The sequence below is a fragment of the Drosophila grimshawi genome, unplaced genomic scaffold (genome assembly GCF_018153295.1).
Source record: "Drosophila grimshawi isolate 15287-2541.00 unplaced genomic scaffold, ASM1815329v1 contig_1377, whole genome shotgun sequence".
NCBI classification, from domain to species: Eukaryota; Metazoa; Arthropoda; class Insecta; order Diptera; family Drosophilidae; genus Drosophila; species Drosophila grimshawi.
The window spans coordinates 12,059,373-12,082,260 of NW_025062900.1; the positions used below are offsets into that span (position 1 = coordinate 12,059,373).

Here is a 22,888-nt window from a genome sequence, read left to right on the forward strand (position 1 = left end):
TTGATGAATCGCTGAGCACATCTTGGCACACCTTGCCAAGATGTAATTAATTAGCAGCAACAAGAAAGAAAAATGTTGCCAACATTTAGCAAAGGTGGCCAAAAATAAATGTCACTCTGTGTGTAGGTTGGCTTAAAAACTCTCGGCATAATTAGCTCAAGATGGGACCAGTCTTCTTATGTTTTTGATTCTGAAATGAAACATATGCCGGTGTCGCGATAACAACAGCAACAACAGCAGCAACAACAGCAGCAACAACAACAGTTAAAGCAAAAACAATATTGGTTCAAGGTTGTATAAAATGAACCCTAATGACCTCTCGATTGGGGCAGGTCTAAAGATGAAGATTGCGCACAAAATATACTTAAGTATATACAATTTGCATACGCGTGGGCTACTAAGTTTTTCAGTTTCATACTTCTTAGAATAACAAAAGAAAAGTCTATAAATTGTTGTTTTATGCTAATGACAATGATGCTAATATTTAGGTAAATAAACAAATTTTAATTTGATTGCGCAAAATTATTTTAAGAAATGCTTTAATTTCATTGTGATTTTGACTATCATTGTCTGCAACTTATCTAAAATGCTAATTAAAACTTTGTTAATTCATGGTTTCTTCTATGATTTTAGTTGCCAGTGTATTAAATATACTTTTTAAGACCTTATAAAAAAGCATAAGACTTTTCGATGTCCCTTGATTGAGCTTGATTCTTCCCAAAGCCGTAACTTTCTCTAAGATTAGATTATTACTACGCTTATTGTTGAATTCCATTTATATTGATTTATACAACTTTATTATACCATTTTTCGCATTATTAATGTATTTTAAAATATTTGTTTGTAAGATCCCTGATTTCTTTCTTTCTCAAATATAAAATCAAATGCTAATCGGAAGTTCCAAGATTCTTGGGAAATCGACTCAATGAAAGTCTGATCTCGTTTGCATTTGCAGATATCTTTGTCTGTTTCAAAACTAAGACAATCATTTTATTATCTGCATATACGCATTGAAGTCTTTAAACACACTTCAATTGAAGTTCAACCCAACTCACGTAATTCTCTTGCGATTTCGGTTGTCAATATCTCAAACTTGTACTTGTACTATCCGCGTGTGCAAAATGCAAATGGAAATTTAGCACAAAACTGCATTATTCATATTCCAGTCACGTATTGCAGATATTCGTTTAGATATGAGCGAGTCCAGAGGATTGTCATAATGTGAGTGGTTTCTAATTGAAATTTGTTGCCACTCCACACATAAAATAGAAATTAATGAAGCATTAAGTTTTAGCAGAGATTTGGCGAGATAAGCACAAAACAACCGCAGAGATAATAGAGACGAGTGCAACTTGATTGCAATCAGTTGTAGTATGTGTCTGTCCCTGATTAAGGCCTGTCGAGGGGTTTGTGCATTGTGCCGCGGGGGGTTGCAAAATTGCCAATTTGCAATTGAGAGATAAATTTACGCACCAGAGCACTTGGGACAAGCGCTGACCCAATCAACTAGAATGCCAAGCCAGATCGACCATAAATAACCACAACTTCAAACCGAACAGAACTTATCGATATACGGCACATTTTGCTATCGATTCGTACATGCAAAACGATTTAAGCCCTCCCCCGTCTCTCTGCGCCCTCTCCTGGTAGACACGTTCATTAAACTTAAACGTGGGAGCTCCGAAGTGGTCGCCATATATCAATCGACATCTAAATCTTAATCAAAATGCAAACCCAAAACTTTGCCTGTGTCGGCGAAACAACAAATAACAAATGAAATAAATGAAAATGGTGCAATTTTGATTGATTTATAATTGAATGTGAATTGTTGATAAGATTATGATAAACGACATTCATATGCAGCCCCCAGCCGCCAGTTTTCTGTTTCCAGTTGCCCGCTCGCAATAGCCAGTTGCCAATTGCCAGTTGGCAGTTGACGTTGACGTTGATCGGCGTTGACTGGCCAAAATAAAACAGGTTAACGAACCATAATAATGTGGCGGCCAGCAGTTGATCGATCTGTAAGTGCAAGGGTTGTGAGCGGGTCTTACGGGGATTTTCTGTGGATGGCAGACGGACTGAATCTGTTTAACGTTCGCCTTTGGCGTCGGCAGCATTCCCAAAACGTTGGCAATCGCAGCGTCTTGGCATTTGTCTCGAGTTAACCCATTAGCTTGATGCAAATGAGGTATAGCATCGCAGAACTGTGGATACTCTGCTAGCGAGTGGGTTTCTATAATCTGAAGCCCCTAAGATTGAAGCCTAAGTCTATCTGTGTAACTGCCTGTCTAACTGTCTGTCTGTATGAACTCACCAATTGCAGATCAAGTTTTTATAACGTTGTCCAACAACGTTTATTATTAATACTTTTTTTAAGCTCGAAATTAAAAGACGTTTGAAAATAGTAAAATATTTAAATTTATTGCAAGAGACAAATTGATGTGACAATTTAACAGCCAGAAAATAAAATCAAACGAAACCACAAAGATGCTTAGAACTATTTGAATTACAGGCGGAATATACTTTCGATTGATGTTACATCTCTCGAGAAACAACTGAATTTCTAAACTCAAAATCTCCCTCAATTGACAAGTAGCTCCTCATAGTGAACTTGCTTTTGTCACTGTTGTGAAGTATGAGTTGTAAAAATGTATCGTCAAATGCATAATTTTGGTCGCTGGATCGATATCGATTTACATTTTTGTCGTTGATTTTTATTAGGTTTTTTCTTTCTTTTTTTTTTTGTTGTTTGGCTAATAATAAAATCAATAAACGCACATTGCAAATTGCATATTTGAAAATAGTTTTTTTTGGCTTGGAAGTCTAATCGATAGACTGATCGCCTGCTGTGGAAATATCGACCTGGTCGCCGGGTTTTTTTTTTTTGTATTTTTGAAGGCGACATTTAATTGCCTGCCTTTGAGATTTTGTGTGCGTGGTTCGCTTGTGATCTTGCTCCATTGCCATCTCAGTCGCTCCCAGCCACACTCGAAGCTGTAATTTTTTGTCACTAGGAAATGGTTTATGTGACTAGCCGATCGGCAGCAGCAGCAGCAGCAGTTGAGTTGTTGCTGTTCTTGTTGTTGTTGTTCAGTCGTTGGTCACTTGGTTTCTTGGCCGACTTTTAATTTAAACAGGAAATTATGAATGTTGACTGCAATTTGTTTATGCAGCTGCTGACTCACATGCCCCTCAAGATTTGCGTATCGCCCCTCAAAACCCAAACAGTTATTGAAATATGCATCGATAAAAGTTAATATACTTTGTAACCGTTGTTGTTGCTGTGCATATCTTATGAGTATGTTTTGTACTCTATTTTGATGGCAAATATTTCACGCTACCTGGCAAACTTATAAGGTGCCCCGTATCGCGTCAATGTCTGTCAGGCATCATTAGCTCGGGCCAGAAGGAGTTCGACCCACAGTCTGAGTCCGAGTCAGGTTCGGTCATGGTCTTGGTATTGTGTGGACAAGCTGCAGTCCATAATTAGTCATGTGCAGCGACTGACACAAGCTGAATATATTGAATGACTTGAATGAGTTGAATGACAGATGTCCTGTTCAGCACCATTCTCCCTCGCCACCCCTTCGCTCTCTAGCTCCCCATCTATCTATCTTTCAGCTAGATAATAGTTCAAACAATAAGAAAATTGCATTGTAAGCTGTGGCCATGGCTGGTTATTAGTCATTGATATGCTAGGCTTTTGTCGGAATTGCCGCACCTTTCCGACTAATGTGTAGGAGCTGCATTTGAAGCTGTTGCTGTTGCTGTTGCTGTAGCTGCAACTGTAACTGTATTATTGACAGAGCTGCTGTCAAGTTGTCATCGTCAGAGGGCGAACAATTGAACAGCTGCTCAACAATTGTCTTCATTAGGTTTATCCATATTGGGTGTGCGGAAAATGGTTCAATCCTTCTAACCTTCTAGGGCATTTCAGTTATTGGTAAAATATATAAGCATGTTTTTACTTGAGAATCTAGCCATTAATTGCACATTGTATACAAATTTCGATTCAATTGTTAAGTACAGTTTTTGCCAATTCAATTCCTGATCCAAGAAATTAAAGACCATCGCAATCAACTCAACTGCAATCCAAAACTTGTACTGCAAAATTGATAAAAAATAAGTTTTAAGTTGATTGCAAGATATTGTTTGGAATACCAACATTTATTTCTAATCCCAAACTTGCCTCACTGTTATATACAGAGTATCTATCTCAACTTGCAAAAGACATAGCTTTCAATATGCATTTGGCACTAATGAGCCTCGGCGGCTCCTATGCCAAAGTGGCAGCTAATTAGGGCCAAAATCAGCATATGCAAGACAATCGCATGTCCATAATTATATTCACTTCCTTTTTGGGTTTTTTTCAAATTCAACTAAAAACATTTTGTTGGGCATTTTGTCTTTGCCACTACCTAACTTCTTTGCCACACATTCGATGCCATTCCCGCTACAGCTCCAGCTGGCCAATTAATTACCAGGGGAGAGATGAGGGGGCCAAAACAAAAAAGTCTGTAAATCATTTTGAACTTGACATTCAGTGCGTCGGGTCCGCATGCAAATAGTTGTTGTGTTTGTTGTAATCGCTCCACGTGACGCACAATCAACAGCAACAGCAACAACAACAGCAACAACAACAGCAATTAAGTTTTTGGCTAGGCTGAAAACTGGACATGAACAACATTTGAGACATGACAACAGCAACTATTTGGACATGATTTAATGAGCATTTATGCAAATCAGTTGACAACTGCATCCTGCTGCTCATCCTTTCCTTTCCTTTCCTTTTTTTGTGGTGCTGCTCTCGTAAACCACTCGTAAATCATTCGGTGCGTGGTGTTTGCATTTTTCCGACACATTTTGTTTGCATTGTTGCCGTGCGGAGTGAGCGATGCCCATTAAGGCAGACTTGGACCATGCGTGTGTGTGTGTGTGTGTTTGTGTGTGTGGGCAGCAGCACCTCCTTAAATCAATTGGAAACACCTAAGCAAAAGGTACAGATCAGCACGCACACGCACACACACACACACACACACACATCGCATACGTCAGACACAACACGTGCGTGTTTCGGTGTCAGTCCAAACACTTTTGAGTTGCAATCAGGCGTAAAAAGATGCTGCCCGAAAGCAATTTTCACTTTGTATGCGGCATTTTCCTGCTTTTTATGCCCTTGTGTATTTTTGGGGTGTTTTCAATTTGGCACGAAATATGCAACACACATAAAACATACAAGGTATACTTAACTCAAAATTCTACTCCAATCTATAGCAATGGATTTATTATCATTATCCATATAAAAGTATTTACGCAACTCTTATAAAAAAGAGAAAAAATATTTAAAAACTTAATTTTTTGAAGTATATTTTATAGATTCTGAAATTAGATAAATATATATGAAAGAGCATTAAATATGCGGTATTCCAAATATATATTATTATGGTATTCATTTTTTTTTTTGTCAGTAGCTACTGCTCTAGCTGACGTTTGGCAATCAGTCTGGGGATGGTTGCTGTGGCATCAACGCCAAAGGCATCGGCAGGGCTTCGATTGAGGCAGAGGCATACCAATTCTATTGCGCCTCATCAATTTTGCAACAATGCGACAGGAGACACAACAGAAAAACGCAACCAACTGCCTTTCCATTCCCTACGTGACAAGCTGGTCACAATGAAACAATTGTCTGGCCAGGTCCGTCCCTGGCTCTGGTGATGGGCTCTCGTCTGCTCTGTTAGGGTCTGCCATGGTCTGCTTTGGTCTTTGCAATCTCTCTTTTTCTCTTTGCTGTTGCGAGTTTGGCTCGTGTTGCGGTTGCCTCTTCTTGGTTTATTTGTTGCCTTTAGCTGGTTATTGATTTTTGTTTTCTTTGTATTTTGTTTTATTTTTGTGTGTGTGTTGATTTTTTCTTGTGGTTAGCGCGTGAAATCAATTGGAAAATGCACCTAATGATTTTTGTGATTCGGTTTGCTCGAATGCCCAAACTGTACTTAAGTGGTATTTTCGACATCTATTGGAGTATGCAAATCTCAGTGGCATGACACACCCATTTCCTTACAGCTGTAACTGTAACAGCAACTGTCGCAACTGGAATGTTATTGCATTAGAATCATCATTATCGGCACCCCAAGTGGCCCAAAAAAAACACAAAAAAAGAAACAAAAAGGGGTGCAAGCTGCAGACCTTAAGGGTTGTCCTTTAACCAAGACAATGACTTCGTGAACTCCTTAGACAAGGGGCTACAGGCTCTATCAACGATAAACGTCCGTCCTGAGGGTGTCTTGCTGCTGGCATAATTATGTCAACTTCTTGAAGTGCCGACATAGCCATCACCCATTAAATCCACATTGGGTCGGCTTCAGTTACTCCTGTACTGGTTCCTTGGGCGGAAGTGCGCCGCTTGCAATTTAAAAACGATCAAGCGTAACTATGCGCACGATATGATGAGCTCATAATTATGGGTGTACATTTATAGCACACGACGGGACATGCCAATAGGTCCTAAGCTAGCACCCAGTCAAGGGAAGTGTCGCCTCACAGGATACGCATGTGTAATAGGTCAGCAGCCCAGGGGTAGAACCTAGGTAAGGAACGGGTTCTTAGTCTTTCAAGATATATCCAGCTGAAGTTTTTTCTTAGCTAGCTGAATAGATCTTCAAAGCTTGACAAAACTTGTTCTTAAGAGGTTGAAGATTGAAAGCTCAGCCACAAGGCCAAGCTTAGACAAGAGTACGTTATAGATTCTAAAGTTAGAATTGATTGAAGACCTAGACCTTTAGATCCGCTCATTAATTATATTCATTCGTGTTCATTGAGTGTGCTTTATTCTTGGCTTTATTGCTCAAGGCTAGTGCTTATATATATTTTATCAAGTTGAATCAGATTAACAGATCTTTAAAGCTCTTTTTTTTAAAAGTATTTAATCCGTTTAACTCAATTCTAAATTGATTAGATTTAGCTGAAGACTCAAAGCTTAATACGTGTGTGTAGTTCACTTCTTTTAAGGTTGAACTTCTATTAAGAAGTTGTTTTAGTTAAACTGATTAAATTATTAAAGTACTTTCAAGTATCTGCTGATACTACTCAAAAATGCAGCCGACCCCTTGCCTGGTATCTTAAAGGCGTATGCCCTTTTAATCAACCCATTAAATCTTCAAATTTATATTACAATATTTTTGCTAAGAAATGGCAAATCATATAAGCCCTCTGCTCCAAGTTCCCACTAGCCATTATATTGATGGTCTGGCGAGGCATAGATAAGCACACCTTCATATGCTCGCATATGGATATAAAACAGAGGGGCCAAAGAGGGCAGGGCCCAGGCCCAAATGGGCCATTACAATCGGCTCCATTAACAATATTGGTAAGAGGGTCACACAGCAGCCAAAAAAACAAGAAAAAAAGGGTACACAAATGGGGCACTAAATGAAAATTATGCGTGTGCCCAAACACTCAGACTGGCTGCTGCCCAAGATGTGAGAAGGCAAGTGAGATTGTAAAAGCTTTTAATGCCCACAAATTGTTGCTTTTCCCTTTAGCTGGTTGGGTTGGGTTAAGGTCAACGCCCAACGCACAACGCTCGACCGCCCGAAAAATGCTGGGAGCTATATTTCAGCGCCCCTTTTTAGTAAGTGCTGAAATGTACATATATTTTTGCTGTTGTATGTAGGTCTCAGATTTTTGACGCAACGATTAATATCACTTAATTAAGGTGAAAATGTAGACGAGCGACAGCTGTCAAAAATGGGCGACGAATCGGACGTATCAAATGCCCGGCGATAACCCAAAATTACTGAAAGAGGCAAAAAATACGCTCATTTTTTTTGTCCCATTTTTCGTTGCAACTTCTTTTTTTTTTTGCTGGAAACTGGGGCTGAACCTGATGATGCAATTGCGCATAAGAGTTGTTTCGCAGGATTAGGGATTGCTGAAAACATATATTAATAGTTATTGTCATTGTGCAGGGGGACAACAACTGCAATCAAATCGCATTTGCCGTTCTACCAAAGCGGATTTCTCTGATGGCAATCAATCAGAATGCAGCAATTGGCAGTCGTCCAACAAAAAAAGGTCGTTTCGTCAGATTTTTTCCCTGTTTTTGCTACAGGGTGAAATCAAAATGCATTTAACTTCTGTGGTAGCGTTCGGGTTTTTTGTGCTTGGGTTTTGTTTGGGCTCGTGTTACTGTTTTTTGTTTTCAGAACAGCCCTTGTGCGAAAAATTAAACTGCATTTGTTGCAGAGTTGCAGACTTGTTAATGTCCAGTGAGTTGTGTGGATTTGGAGTATTGCAGGGACTTGAAACTTTGGGCTTTTGAGCACTTGGGCACATGTCCCGCTTTGTAACATGATTAAGTAGTACTCAACACGAGATGTACAAACAAAAATATGATAGCTCGAAATTATTGATAAAATTATGATCCCAAAATGTCATCAAAACTTTTTCTTAAATGTGACCCTATTTTGAAAAAAACCAGAGCATTTCTATCATGGTTTGATTTCTAGATTAAAGCTACATTTAAAGTTCGATTGCACGATTCTGGCTCGATTAAAACTTAGAATTCTCTAGCCGAGATAGCTCGAAGTTATCAAGTCAGCTATATATCTCAAATCTGGACAACTTTAATCCATTAAATCGCTTTAGAAGCTCGGCTCTATAAGGATTTTGTACTTTAGAAAAGGACGTGTTCAGATCGGGTTACTTTAATTCGTGACGGAGCACTTTTTGGAGCACTTGAAACTTGGCAGCTGGAGCTGGACTGCAATTTAATCTGCTTGGCGTTTGCGGATTTGACAAGTGCTTTGGCTCAAAAGTTGTTGTTGTTGCTGTTGTTGTTGTTGTTGTTGTTATTGTCGTAGCTGCTGTTGCTGTTGTGGTTGTCTCCGTGTTGTCTCTTGTCTCTTGTCTCCACTGTCACTTGTCTCTGTTGTCACTTGACTGCGTTGTCTTCCGTGTTGCACTTTTGTCATATGCCGCAGACGGCTGAGTGGCTATAATGTTACATTTCTAGTATTTGCCTTTGTTGGTGTGTGTGTGTGTGTGTGATTTTGTGTGCGTGGGTGAATGTCATTGTGTGTGTGTGTGTGTGTGTGTGTTTGTGCCACTAATGCATTGAAAGCAATCAGCCATGCTCATAAAGATAATGTGTGGCTGCTGACTTGGTATCGATAACAATGGGCCCGTTAATTGAATTGGGCAAAATGTTTTTTGAATGACTTTCTGTGCGTGGATTGAAACTGGGAACGCCTTTCAGCTTGAAGGTCGTCGTAAAATTGTAATGTTGTCCAGAGATTAATTGTCTTGTTGCTTTTTGTTGGCGATTTCATTTGAAATTCAAATTTCTATTGTATGGCATTTTAATGTAAGGAGCGTAAAGACATTGAGTGCAAACCCTCGAGGTCTACTGTGGATTATTGTTTAAGTAGTTAAAAATTGACAATGGTCGAAACATATGCGCCTGACAAGGTGATCTTAGACATGGTCGATGTGGTTGACTTATCCATTGTCCATCATTGTCAACATACCCTTTGCTTGAAATTGGATTATCTACAATCTTAACTTTATTATTGCTAAAATACACACACAGACCACATGCGGTTTTGCCGTTGGTTGTACATAAAATTAGTCAAACAATCTACTAACAACTTAGGATCTAACAAATATATATATAATCATATATCATACATATAGCGAGCGCGCGTTTTGATAGATATATATATATAGAGGGAAAAGATAAGACAGATATTTATATAAATAATAATAATAATTATATAAGTATGTATAAAAATTCATAAAATGTACATTCAGCTATGATCCAAGATTCTAGGATTTGGGCTTTCGACTTCGATTGGGATTTGTTCTGACAGAACGTCTCGTTGTTGTTGTTGTTGTTGGTGTTGTTGTAGGCGCTATTGTTGTTGTTGTTGTGGGTGTGGTTCTCATTGTTGTTGTTGTTGTGGTTACTACACGCGCACTGGGTCGCTCACGATAGACGCACATGATCTCATCGGCGGCATCAGGACAATCCACTTGCTACAAACGAAATGAAAGATGGAAGAGAGATGGGATTCCTTTAGCATTGAGCTATGCAAAGTATAATATTGAGCTAAACTAAAACTAATCTTTGTGTTAATAGTAAAGTTGAGTGGAAAACATAACTGATCGATAAGAATTGGATTTAATTGACATAAATTGCAAGTTATGCACAGATAGAACTTGCGATCTTCTGCTTACCTTGTCGCACAATTGATTAACTGTGATGCATTTACCACTCACACAGCGCAACTCGTGGGGCAGACAGCGACCTGGCGCTGCGGTGGGCGTGGCCATTGTGCTGGCCGTAGTGCTGGAAGTGGGGCTGCTGGTGGTCATTGTAATGCGTTCCCATTCGCGTTGTTGAGCCAGTGCCGCTGTGGGTATCGCACTGGCACTTCTTGTGGGCACAGTGGCTGTGGGAACGCTAAATTTGCTGGCTGTGCGATTGGTGCGCTGTGAGGAATACTTAAACTTGTTCTCCGAGTCGCTGGTCATCATGATCTCCTTGCTGTCGCGAAAGTTCACTAAGGCAAAACGTCAGGAGTTCAGATATGAAAAGGGATTTCAGAATATTCTCATCTATTCTCATCTTACCAAAACCCTTGGGTCCACCCAATGGCTCCTCTGAGCTAGAATTTACTAACCGCTCTGGCGCTGCCACTTGATGTATCTGAAACTTGGTCTCGGTGCCCGCCTCCTCATCCGTGGTGGCTGTGATGTATGTGTAGAGCTTCTCGTTTGTCTCGTTGGGTGAGAGGAAACTGGCATAGGAGAAGATGCGCGGAAAGGCGTTTAGCTCGGCCTCATCGAAGGGTGCCGTATCCCCGGAACCATAATCATCGCAATCCTCCTCATCGCTGGCATCGAAGCAGTCATAGTTGAGATCACAGCGCAGATTCTCCGCAATGCACTTCTCATTGGAGCGACAGCGAAACTCTTCGTGCTCACAAACCAGACACTGTTCATCCTCATCCTCGCCGCCGGCACAATCCTTGATATTGTCGCACTGCCACTGCTGGGGAATGCAGCTACCATCATGACACTGGAACTCATTGTCATAACAGTAGTCGCGTCTACGTGTCGGATCCTCGCACTTGTGCGTCTCATGCACATCGGGATACTGGCTGCAGTCGAACAGTTCACTCAGCTGATCCGAGTTGGCAATGACAACCGAACAGGCCTCCAGTATAGCTAAAGCGGTCATTTTTGATTAATTATCCACCCTCCCCATCTGCATCTCCCTCTCTCTCTCTCTCTCTCTCTCCTCTCTCTCTCTCTCTCTCTCTCTCTCTTTATCGCTTACCTTTACAGATGCGCCTGCATGGCGGCAGCTGGCCAATGTGCGAGGGACGACACTCGGGTTCCAGGGAGGCGCACACAAACTCCACGGCCCGCGATGAACAGTTGGCATTGATGAGTTGCTCGTAGGCCTCCATAGAGGCGGCATCCCGTGGCGCTCCATTCTCCTTGTTGTTGTAGGTCAGATCATAGTCCAGCACACCACGACACATGGGCAATGCCGTTGAGATGCAACCGCTGGCACTGCTGCTCGACGGCGTCGTTGTCATCGCCTCAGTGGGTCTGCCACTGACCCCCGACGGTGGCGGCAGAGTCGGAGACACACGCGTTAATAGATGCACATTCGCCGGTGGTGTTGATTGTGGCTTGGGCAATAGCTGTGTATGGGGGAGTGAGAAGTGAGGAAATTTAGATTGGTAGAGGGTAGTCTAATGAGGTTTAAGATCGCTAAAGATGCACAAGACTACGGATATATTTTAAGCCATTAACAGTCAAGTTATACTGAAAAGTTTGGTAATTTAGTTCATTGTGTTATTTGACTCCCAAAGCTATCGATGCTTGCTATAAATGTTTTCCCATAGATTTATTTTGTATTTTAAAAATTACACAATATGCAGAAATATTCGCACAATGCTTGTTTGTTTCATTATGTTTTTTACACGGCTTACACATCTTATATAGAATATGATGGCTTGTTAGATAAGCTAAATTTAATTAAAGAATACAAACTTATTTGCTTTCTAGAGGAGGCTAAAAGTTGTACATTCTTAAGAGCGTCTTTTTTAACTTGTATTTCTAATTACCATAAATATTACCATACTACATTTGTTGTATATCTTTACTTTTGGAAAATTGCATCAAGCAAGATTTTATAAATACTACAATTAGTTATAGGTTAAGCAGTAAATGAATATTGTTAATTTGAAATTGCCAAAGATCTTCTAATACTTACATCCTTGAGCATCTCTAGCATGCGCTTGTCATGTTCGATGGGCACTCCGAAGCTGTTCTGATGGCCAGATGTGAAGCGTATACTGTCCGCCGGCAGCAAGATGTCATCATAATCATCGTCCCCCTCCAAAGAATCTGCGCCATTAGTCACCGACAAGGCTGTGGTATGCTCCCTGTTCATATCGATTGCTTTGAGTCGCGTGGATTCCTGTATGATATTCCTATGATCAGTGCTCGTTGTCGGTAACTCTGTTGTAGTCTCCTCCAGCCCCTCGCACTCGGTGGTGGAGCTGGCCTCGTAGCGACGTTGCAGGAAACGCGCTCGAGTCACGCTGACATCGTGCAACCACAGGCAATAGGTGATCAGGCCAAAGAAGAGCAGCACACTGGCCACAAAGATGATGGGCCATCGTAGATATTTCCAGCGACAAGCGCGCCTCGCATAGCCCAACAACATAAGTGTGGGCGTTGGCTTCTCCTGTTGTTGTTGCTGTTGTTTCCCAGCCCGGTTCAAATAATAGTTGGCCGTCAGGGGATATTTGTAGCGGCGCACCTGAAGCTCGGCCAGAGTCTCGGGACTGCCCAATACACCGATGCGGTATTTCTGGGTATCTGCCCAGCAGGATTCGACGTCACTGCTGGTGTTGCTTTTGCTGCTACGCAGTGTGGAGGCACGCGAATAGTCATCAGCCTTGGCGTCATCCAGAGTTTGTACCGTTATGTTTAGGCCATGCGGGTATTTGGTGGGCTGACGTCGCAGTCCCGGACCAGTTGATGTTGATGTCTCGGCGGCATCTTCAAGCGGAATGTGTCCGTCCATCTGCTGGCGTGTCTCACTTTTTTTTGCTACAGTCAGCCCCAAATGTCAATTGTCAGACAACACAGAGATTACATAAGCAATGTTTGCTGCCGGCGGTAATTGCTATTGTCTCTCAAAGCAGTCGTCGCATCGACGCTTTTGCCATTTGCTAATGTCAGAGCGATCACAGGCAGTTCCAAATCCAAATTTTCGCTAGAGCTTCAGTTAGATAGATTTCCAATGTTGTTCAGTTCGTCTCCTGCAAAGAGTGTTTATCTTTTGTTGTTTGCCTTTTTTTTTTTTTTGGGAAAGCAAATCGAATTGCAAATATGCAACAAAATGAAAGTGCGGCGCAATAATTCATTTCCATTTGAAAGTTGTCGCTCGACTCGCCTTGAGTCGAATACACTTTGAGGCTGCTGCTTCTTCAATTACGCGCATTTTTCATTTGCCTAATTTACGCAGACCATTAAAGTCAAGAAATCACCAGCATCAGCAACAACAACAACAACCACAAAAACCACATTTAGCTTCTTCAAATTGCTGCAATTTTTGATTTTGTTTTACCATCCTAGCAACTGCAACTGTAATAGATAATCGCATATTTTTCTTGGCCCCCAGATGCCCCAAACCTATTGCTCAATAGTTTAGAAAGATAAAAACGCGAATGGCTTCAACAAGTACGCGCACATTGGGTAACCCAACGAGTCAAGTTGAGCCTCAACCTGAACCGCAACCTGAGACTGAGTCTGAGCCATGCTGGCAAAAGGCTGCCTTTGGGCCAAGACAAGCTCAACTTGTTGGCTGGGAAGCGGACAATAATGAATAGAAACAAAACACTTGAGACCCATAAAAAGTTTATGCATACACTAACTGAAAAAGATTTCGAAATTGTTATGCAAAGCATGAGTTCACTACAAAGAAGCCAAATATTAAGAATCTTAATGAAATTTCAGTTGATCTCTATTTTAATATCTTTCTTGGAACTCGACTCTAAAATTGTACTTACGAATTCGAAGAGCATGATATGAATATATATAAATAAATACATTTTATTGAATCTCTACTTTGTTATATTCTAAGTTTAATTTTGATATACTTTGACTTCTTTGCCTGGTTTTCTCAGAATCTAAGTTCTATCTATGAAAGTCAAAGATGATACTTTTCTTGGTAGTTTTTTCAGTAATTATTTCATTTAGATATAATTACAGTTTTCTTACAAGCTGAACTTGCTATTGTATAGCCAAATATCAATAGTTATACAGCTTGAATTTTCTCATGCAACTTTCGGTTTCTTTAATTACAACTTAAAGTAAGCATCTCGTATGTTGAGTTGTAATACTTTCAGTTAGGGTAGTGCTGGTAAATCACTAGTAAATTTGCGCTTAGCGGCTGGCTACACTTCGCTGAGTGTTGAGACTTCATCAGCGTCTTCCTCTTCCTCTCCCTTTCTGTTGCATGCCACCTCTTTAGATTCGACTCCCTGCCTGACTGCTGACCTTTTCACTTTTGTTTTCATTTTGAGCCGTTGGCTGGTTTTAACTGGTTGCCTGTCTGCCCTGCCGTTGCAAAGTGCGGCTCAAGTGCCACAAGCTAGTTGCAACTCTTGGTTAAGGCAGAGGCACACACAAACAACAAACAACCCAAAGGCGAACAACAAGCAGCAAACAGCAAACAGACAGCAAATTTAACAGCTGTTTGCCCCGTTCGTTGCTCGCTTAATGAGCTGCAGCATAACTCTCAAAATCTCCGCTCTGTTCCACTCTACCACATTTTGCCACACATACACAGACACACACACACACACACAGACGCCTCCACACCCATAGCTCACCCCTTCCATTCTCAGTGCACTGTGCAAAATTTGTTGGCATCTTATTAATAGCATCGCTTGCAGCATCATAATTTTGTGTCTTATAGATTTGCTAAGGCCAGTTTGTGTGGCGGGAAAACAGCTGTGGCTTTTAAATATATAAGTACAAAATACAAAAGGTCATAGTGGCAATTGACGACGGCTGTGCTTAGCACATTGAAGAACCTTGCTTTAGGGTCACCTTGAGGCACACTAAATGGGTGTTGTCCATTGACTACAGCAGCCAGTGCAATTACGTCGTCTAGCCAAGTTTTCTGTGTTTCTTGGTATTTTTTTGTTGTTTTTTTGTTTTGTTTTTGGTTCGAACTACAATGCCGTTAATAGGTTCCGCAGTTGCCCCATAAGCCAAGCTTCATAACTAATGTGTGTGATGCGCGTGATCGAAGGGGCAAAAATGTTTTGCGGCCAGTCGGTTAAGTCATCTGGGAAATGTGCTGCCATATAGAAAATTACAAAACCTAAACGATATTTAGCTCTGCTGCGTAATGTATACATTATTATATCCCTCTAAAGAAACTTTAGATCTTGAGCAATTCATGAATCTCAAAGACAAAAAAGTGAATTCTTTTTGAGTTCAGAAAGCGGTTACAATTGATTACAATTATATATCAATTATTTTTTCATTGAAATATTTCAATATAAGAATGGAATTTAGAAAAATTGCCAATTATATTAATTATTAATTATAAGAATAAAATATCAGAGATACTTAAGATCTTGTGCAATTTATAAAACGTTCAGAATTTCTGTTATAATAAAAAATGATCACTAATAAAAATGATTAGCAACATTAAAAACCGAATAAGTTTTATCGAAAGAAAAAAACTAAAGATATAAAAAAAGCTTACTTAAATTATAAAATATTTGAAATACAATAATCGTAATGAGAATTCATGTAATGTAACAGGAAATATTGCATCGAAAAATTGGTTAAGATGCGAAAACTTTTTTTTTTTAACCTATTCTGTTTAGGCGAACTACTCGTCGAAGACTTCAAAAGTGGTTGTTGAACTGTTTGAAGTATTTCTCGTCAAATTCTATGTGATTGGCAATCGCAACTTGTTTAACGCCTCTCACCTCTCTAGTTTGTAACTGTAACTGTGTTTAATCATAGGTAATATCTACTTTGTAATATCTAACAATTGAGGCGATTGTGCTAGCGAGTTATACAATGGCCCATTGGAGGCTCATTGGGGCAACCATTAGAACACCTTTGAGCAATGAGTTAACGCCTGAATGCGCCATAATACGAAAACGTGGTTAGTGCAATCTTCAATCTATGCTCGATCTATTGCACCACACACACAAACAGTGGAGACTCGACACTGGAGCTCAGATTCGACTTGAAATTAGAGTCGGAATCGGACGAGACGTGATTCGCATACTGGGTAACTGCCTAACTGGCTAACTGGCAATCGACCTATGCACCACATTCTTGACATGGCTGGCGACTAAATTGCATTGATTACTCGAACTTGTTGCGGCATCGGCAACAACAACAACAACAATTGCAAATGCCAGCCAGACATTGAGTTGCTTATAAGTTAAGTCATTTTGTGGCTTTAATCTACGCCAGAAGCACAGCTGAAGCAGCACATAAAGTCAAAGCTGATGCTGTGCAAACTGCAGCTTAAAATATGTTTTTTTTTGTTTTTTCATTTTTATTTCTGTTAAATAAATTGTTTATGCTTTTCGATGTTATTTGTTAAAGTATCGCTCAGTTGCTGGCCAAGATGAGTGCGAGGTGAACCAGCAGCCGGCTATAGTTAGCAAGTGGCCAACAGCTTCGAGACATCCACTCTGGTCAACTCTATAGAAACTGAGCAATGCAGCTGCTGCAACAGCGGGTGGATATAGATACATGTGTATTGTGCGGCTTGTTGCATTACTCTGTGTAGATTATGGCAGCCGAAACGACTATGGTCATATTTGTGCATGCTACAATTTTGTAAAGTAATTTGCTAGTTGTCTGTAACTCTACAAGTGTATAGATATATCTATATATATATATATATGTGTGTGTGTGTGTGCGTGTGTTGCAACTACAATTGCGATGCGTCATGGCAGTGAATAATCGATAATTGAAAGAGTATGCCAAGGATGTAGCACTAATGTTGGGGGTGAGAAAAGTGACCCATAAGCGAGTTGCCGACTCTATGTTGTGTATATGTTGTATGCCAAGTTAAAACTGGAGTGAAGTGTGATCGATCATTGAGTGAACTGTGAAACTGTGACTGACTACGAGGTGAACTGCATTGGAAGTAATCAAATATGCAATACCTATTCAATAATCTATCATAAGGAATGCACTTGAGCAGAATAATGCCATGAACAGTCAAATGAACTTCGAATCGAATACAAATGAGGCTAAAACTAAGGAGAAGCAAAGAGTAGTTTATAAATATATATATATATATATAGTTTGTGGATGTATTTAATAAATTTTAAATATTTTTTATTGGACACATGAAAAGAGGTCATCAAGCAAAAGCAATTTAATTAATGTGTTTTTTTTCTTCAAATTATTAAAATAAAAAAAAAATACTCAATTCATAAATCAATGAAATGCCAAAAAATTAGTTGAGGCATGTTCAAAAATCTCAGCAGATTCCAGCCCAAAGATACTATTCATTAATAATAATCTCAGAAGGTATTTCCCAAATGTGATCACATTGCGGTCACTTCAGCTTGAATACTAATTGCTTAAACGCCAATCATAAAACTTGCTAATTCATTTATTTCTAAGCATAAAATCATCAATCGAGACAACATGCAATTATTAAAATTATTTAATTAATAGTAATAAATATTTTTTTAAATTTGTTGATTAATTTTCAGAACATGAAAGGTGTTTTAGTATTCATGTCTTTAATTCGATTAACGCTAAGCACTCATCACGTTTGATTTAAAGTATATATATATATATATATATATGTAGTCACTCTTTGGTTATCTGCAAGATGCACACCGAATGCAGCTTAAGCTCAACACAATAATCAACTTGTCCAAGAACTTTACGGACTTGCATCTTCTGACGAATTGCAGCTCATTATCGTTAAATTTAATTTATAAATTGTCGCTGTGTGTCAATCAGAATTGCAACATCACTGACACTGATGGTCTTTCGCACTTGTTGTCTAGTTGTTGTTCACCGGCTGCTGCTCAGACTGGCTGTCAGATTCATTTAAATAGATCTGAAATTAATGCAGCTAACTCTATTTTTTCCATTTTTGCAGATACCTGTTTGCAGCTAGTCAGTCTCACACAGTGCTCATGATAATTATAAAAATGATCACAGATCACACGAGAACCTCACACTTGACGCTTTTCCACGCTTTGATTTTGCTTTTTGTTTTTCATCTGTATTTTTAATTTTTTTTTGGGTCTTGGGTCTTCTGCGGTTGCTCGACCGACCGAAAATTAATGATTGCGAATATGAATACTATGACGGGTACTTGAGCTCACTGGTTGACGTTGTTGCTGGTGCAATTATTGTTGTTGCTGTCGGTTGCTGGTTTTGGTCATGTTTGTTGCCATGTTATATGTTAATCAAAATTTATTGCAATTCTTTTTACTTTGCGATATAATTAAAAGCGCAAACTTCAAATATTTGTAAGTCGTTATTATTATTATTATTTAAATGTTGTTGTTGAGTTTCTTATTTGCTGTCGATTGCCGCTTGCACATTGGTAGACCACAATTTGTTATTTTTTAGTTATTATGCGATAATTGCAAAAGTCATAGTTTGTATAAAACAAAGCGTGTTGAGTTTGGCAAGTGTTTGCCGAGCATTTTGAACCTTGCACGCTAACCAGCTACAAGTTGCCAGTTACATATGCAGCGCACTTGAAGATACATTTTTGTAGCTACAGCCACAGCCAGAGTCAAGTTGTGTACTTTAAGTATTCGCACTTGCAGCTAAGATCAATATTAAATTTGTAGTATTATTGTATATTAAGTTGGTCAATATTTATGCACTTGAAAAAATCACTTGGCTTATTTTGAGCATTTAAGCATAGTTTTCAAGTTGTATTTTCTACACGAATGTTACGCACTTGTTGTAATTAGACTCGATTAGGTTGTTGTTGTTGTTGTTGCTGTTGTTTTGATTTGTTGTTGGCTTTGCGGCACGCGCGTCTCTTGGCCAAAAGCTCCGCACGTTTGGCTGCCAAAATAACGACTGAAACCTTTGCCAGTTGGGCGATTGACTTGAAGACGCCAAAAACTGAGCATGCGCAGCCAACGCAGACTGCGCACAGTGAAGCCAGCAGCGACGTCAACGCCAACGTCAACGTCAACGGCGACGGCGACTGTGACAGCAGCGACTCTGATCTCTCTTTTTTATTTTATTTAATTTTTTTTTTTTGGTATTTGTATTTGTTATTCTTTCTTCATCATGAAGAGACTTGCGCTGGCCGACGAAGACTTGGCTCCGCTTTGGAGTTCAGCTCAGTTTGACTTTCGGTTTCAATTTGATTTCGTTTTTCGCTCGACTCGATTGAGCCTGCAACGGAATCTGGTATTGTAACTCAACAGATACTGGCTTTGGCTGTCTGTCTCTCCCTCTCCCTCTCTCTCTCTCTCTCTGTCTCTCTCTCTATCTGTCTCTTGAGCTTTGACTCTTAACTGGTTCGTATTTGGACTCTCTTAAGGTGAGCCGCAGCATTACTGCTTCCATTGGCTTTGCATCGTTTTATTTATTTGATTTTTGTTTTTTATGCGGTGCAGTCGTCAGTGGTGCAGTGTGTTAGCTGTGTGTACCTGTGTGGCACCGCCTGCACTTTTGGCCACGATTGCATTGGGCCAGTTGGAGGCTGCTTTTGGGCATTGTTGCCAATATTTTAATGGTGACGTTTATGTTGAAGTTATGTTGCCATCTTTTCTATCTCATGTATAGTATGTGGTTGCATGCCTCCTGAGTGGGTCATTACAGCATTGTTTGTGCCTGCTCTCAGATGTTCGAAGCGTGCCTCTGCTATATATATATATATATATAAATATATATGTGTGTGTGTGTGTGTGTGTGCGCGGCCGAAAGAACGTTTTATACTTCGTTTTTTGAGGTTTTTTTTTACTATTTTTTTTTTTTTGAGTTATCCCAAAATATTTTGTTGCGAAAAGTGTTGCGAAGTTGTCGGTATTTGTGCCGGTTGTATTGGAGACATTGCGAAAAGACTTAGCTTACAGTGTTGAAATATGCTGAGGATGCTTAACAGCTTATTAGGAAGTTGTTTCACAGATATGCTCTAACTTTTGATCTTTACTGGTTGAAATTAATAATAATGGTCGAACGTGTTGAAAAATGACTTTAGTATTGTCATTATGTGACTTTTGTTTGCCGATCTTTATGACAGTTTTCAAATATAATGATTAAGTGCCTTGCGATATTTCAACAATATAATGATTAAGTGTCTTAAGAATTCTGTAAAAAAGAGTCAACGAACGCCTGCCTTTGGCTAAATGTTGAATATAATGTCATAATTTATAGCTCGGTTCTTCTCAATATGTATTGATATTTAGTATACAACTGGTTTTTTTTCTTCGATTTGTTTATTTATTTATATTTATGTAAGGCCAGTTTATAGTCTAAAACGTGAGGCTAAACTTAGATTCAAGAGCAATATTCATTCTCATTGATTGCAATTGCTTGCCTCTGCTCCTCCTTGCTCACATGCGCCACTCCCTCGACTCCAACCGACAATGACAACGCCAAACGAATGCCTCCCACCCAGCTACAGTTTCAATTTGCGGTCGTGGTCGGCATCTTGGCCCACTCCATGGGCAAGTGGCAAGTGCACTGTAATTGGCTCAGGCCAGCGGCTCACGACTGTGGCCCGAATCAGGCGCAGAGCACGATCAAAAAGACGTCAAAATAAACGACGGAATCGATACGCAATTTGGTTTTTTTATGGTCGGGGGCCACAAGGTTAGTGGATTTGTAGATTTGTGCACCATTTTGTTGTTGTTGTTGTTGTTGTTGTTTAGGTGTCCGGTGCGTTTGGCTCTGTTGATTTGCCATTGCTTTTTATGGCAGAGATTTGCAATTATGAATGGTTCGGTGCGAGCTGCATTCTAAATGTCAATGTTATTGCACAGCTAACTGCACGTATCTGTGAGATACATTTTTCTGTTGGTATTTGTAGCTGTAGTTGTGGCTGCTGCGACGGGCGGCGGCTTTTGGTGTGTGTGGAATCATGTGGAATTTCCGCTATTCAAAACACGAATGCGACGCACCTTAAAAGCCACCGACTCCTAAACGACTCCACACAGAGTCTGTGCAAAGATATTGAAAAATACTTGAGTAGTCTTTGGGAAAGAAAACCAAAATGAAATAATAATAAAAATTTCATGCACTTGGCGCTCATTGAGCGCCATAAATAATGTGTTTTTTATTTTTTTTTGCCATTGTGCGTTGGTTGTTTAGTTGTTGTTTAGTTTTTGTTTGTTGTTTGTTGCTTGGGCTGTTGCTTCGTTGTTCGTTTCTTGACTCTGAGCTCAACTGAGAAATCAAATCAATCATTTTGCACGGAACGCCGCTAAAAAATGCAATTGTTTTTTTTTTTTGTTATTTTTTTGCTGGGTGGGTGTGTGTCTGTGCGTGTGTGTGTGTGTGCGTGTGTGTGTGTGCGAGTGTACTGTTATGACAGCGTCAACAATGCGCAGCGATATTAAAGCGATTAATTAACACAAAAGAGTTCAACAACAAGCAGAGACAAGTAAAAATCGCTCATACGCTCCGTTGAACTTCAAGCGAATAGCGAAAAACACGCACAAGGAAAAATCCACGCTGATCATTTAAGTATGTATGTGTGTGTTTGTGTGTGTGTGTGTGTGCCAAGGTGTACCAAGCGCATGATTAATTGTGTAATTGAAATGGAATTAAAAGCGTGTAAATAACGCGAGCAGCAACAAAGAAATCAGAAGTCAAACGAAAAAAAATGAAGAACGGCTTAGACATGCCGCATTTTCAATACTCTTTTGCAAAGCGGTTCAATTCGTTATATATGGAAGAGCTATAGGCACAGAAGTGTGCGCAATAGATCTAACTAGGCCACAATGCATGAAAATACCCAATAATAAAAGACTTATTGTCAATCGTTTGAGTATAAATAAACTGACAGTCAGGAAAAAGACATACAGACAAACAGACGGAGATGGCTATATAAACTCATTTGTTAGTGCTGCTTTATGGGGTCTGCAAAGTTTTCCTTTAATGTGTTACAAGCTCACAATAAAAATCATAATACCCTGTCATAAAAAAAGGAAGAAAAACTATAAAAAGTGCAAAGAAACGCATCGATGCAGGAGCGATGCAAAAGTGCCGTAAAAGTGTTGTAAAGTAAATGGAGAGCAATGGAAGCTGGAAGTAGAAATGAAAAGCATATAAAAAGACGACTGGCTAACGGGCACTTTAATTGAATTTATGGTAAATGCAAATGAGTGGGAAACTGAAATAAAAATCAGCAGCGAATTGATTGAGGCGAGAGAAATATGCAAAGAGGCAGCAACAAAGCAACAGCAGCAACATATTGTGAGTAACAACAACAGCAACAACAACAGTGTTGCCAGTTGTTGACTGCTGCTGCGGCTGTGGCGCGATTACGATTAAACACGCTTGTAAATACTGGATCATAAAAATCGAGGCAAAACAAAAAAATAAAATAAAAATATATATATAAGTAAAAAGAAAAAGACACATTAAAAATGAACAGAAACTGCAACCGTAACTTAAACTGAAAAGTGTGCGACTCCAGCACGAGCCCCAACTTGAGATAATCGGTTTAAAAGTTCAGAGCGAAGGCGACCCAGGAAAGACGCTACACACGCAGCAGGCATCGCTAAATTGTGGTAGCACAAGAGATTTACAACATACACACATGTTATAGACAAATAAATATATATAATTATATATATACAGAGGAAACCGGAAG

At 39.7% G+C, this 22,888-nt stretch overlaps 1 protein-coding gene across 1 annotated transcript; it reads right to left on the reverse strand.

Moving 5' to 3' along the window:
• Positions 1 to 9,749: 9,749 nt before the first annotated feature.
• LOC6561863 lies at positions 9,750 to 19,245 on the reverse strand. Its single transcript, XM_001988383.3, has 6 exons — positions 19,013 to 19,245; positions 12,287 to 13,343; positions 11,339 to 11,711; positions 10,630 to 11,226; positions 10,234 to 10,559; positions 9,750 to 10,032 (listed from the first exon to the last, which is right to left on the reverse strand). The coding sequence occupies exons 2-6, from the start codon at positions 13,103 to 13,105 to the stop codon at positions 9,823 to 9,825; spliced, it is 2,325 nt and encodes a 774-aa protein (XP_001988419.1). The 5' UTR covers positions 13,106 to 13,343; positions 19,013 to 19,245; the 3' UTR covers positions 9,750 to 9,822.
• Between the last annotated feature and the right edge of the window lie 3,643 nt (positions 19,246 to 22,888).

What these genes read in the sequence shown, in the direction of transcription:
- LOC6561863 (XM_001988383.3), bottom strand. Translation starts at nt 13,105, where the DNA reads ATGGACGGACACATTCCGCTTGAAGATGCCGCCGAGACATCAACATCA. An exon ending in ATGCAGGCGCATCTGTAAAG is followed by an intron (nt 11,227 to 11,338) that starts GTAAGCGATAAA and finishes TGACCGCTTTAG; the next exon opens with CTATACTGGAGGCCTGTTCG. An exon ending in GGGTGGACCCAAGGGTTTTG is followed by an intron (nt 10,560 to 10,629) that starts GTAAGATGAGAA and finishes GTTTTGCCTTAG; the next exon opens with TGAACTTTCGCGACAGCAAG.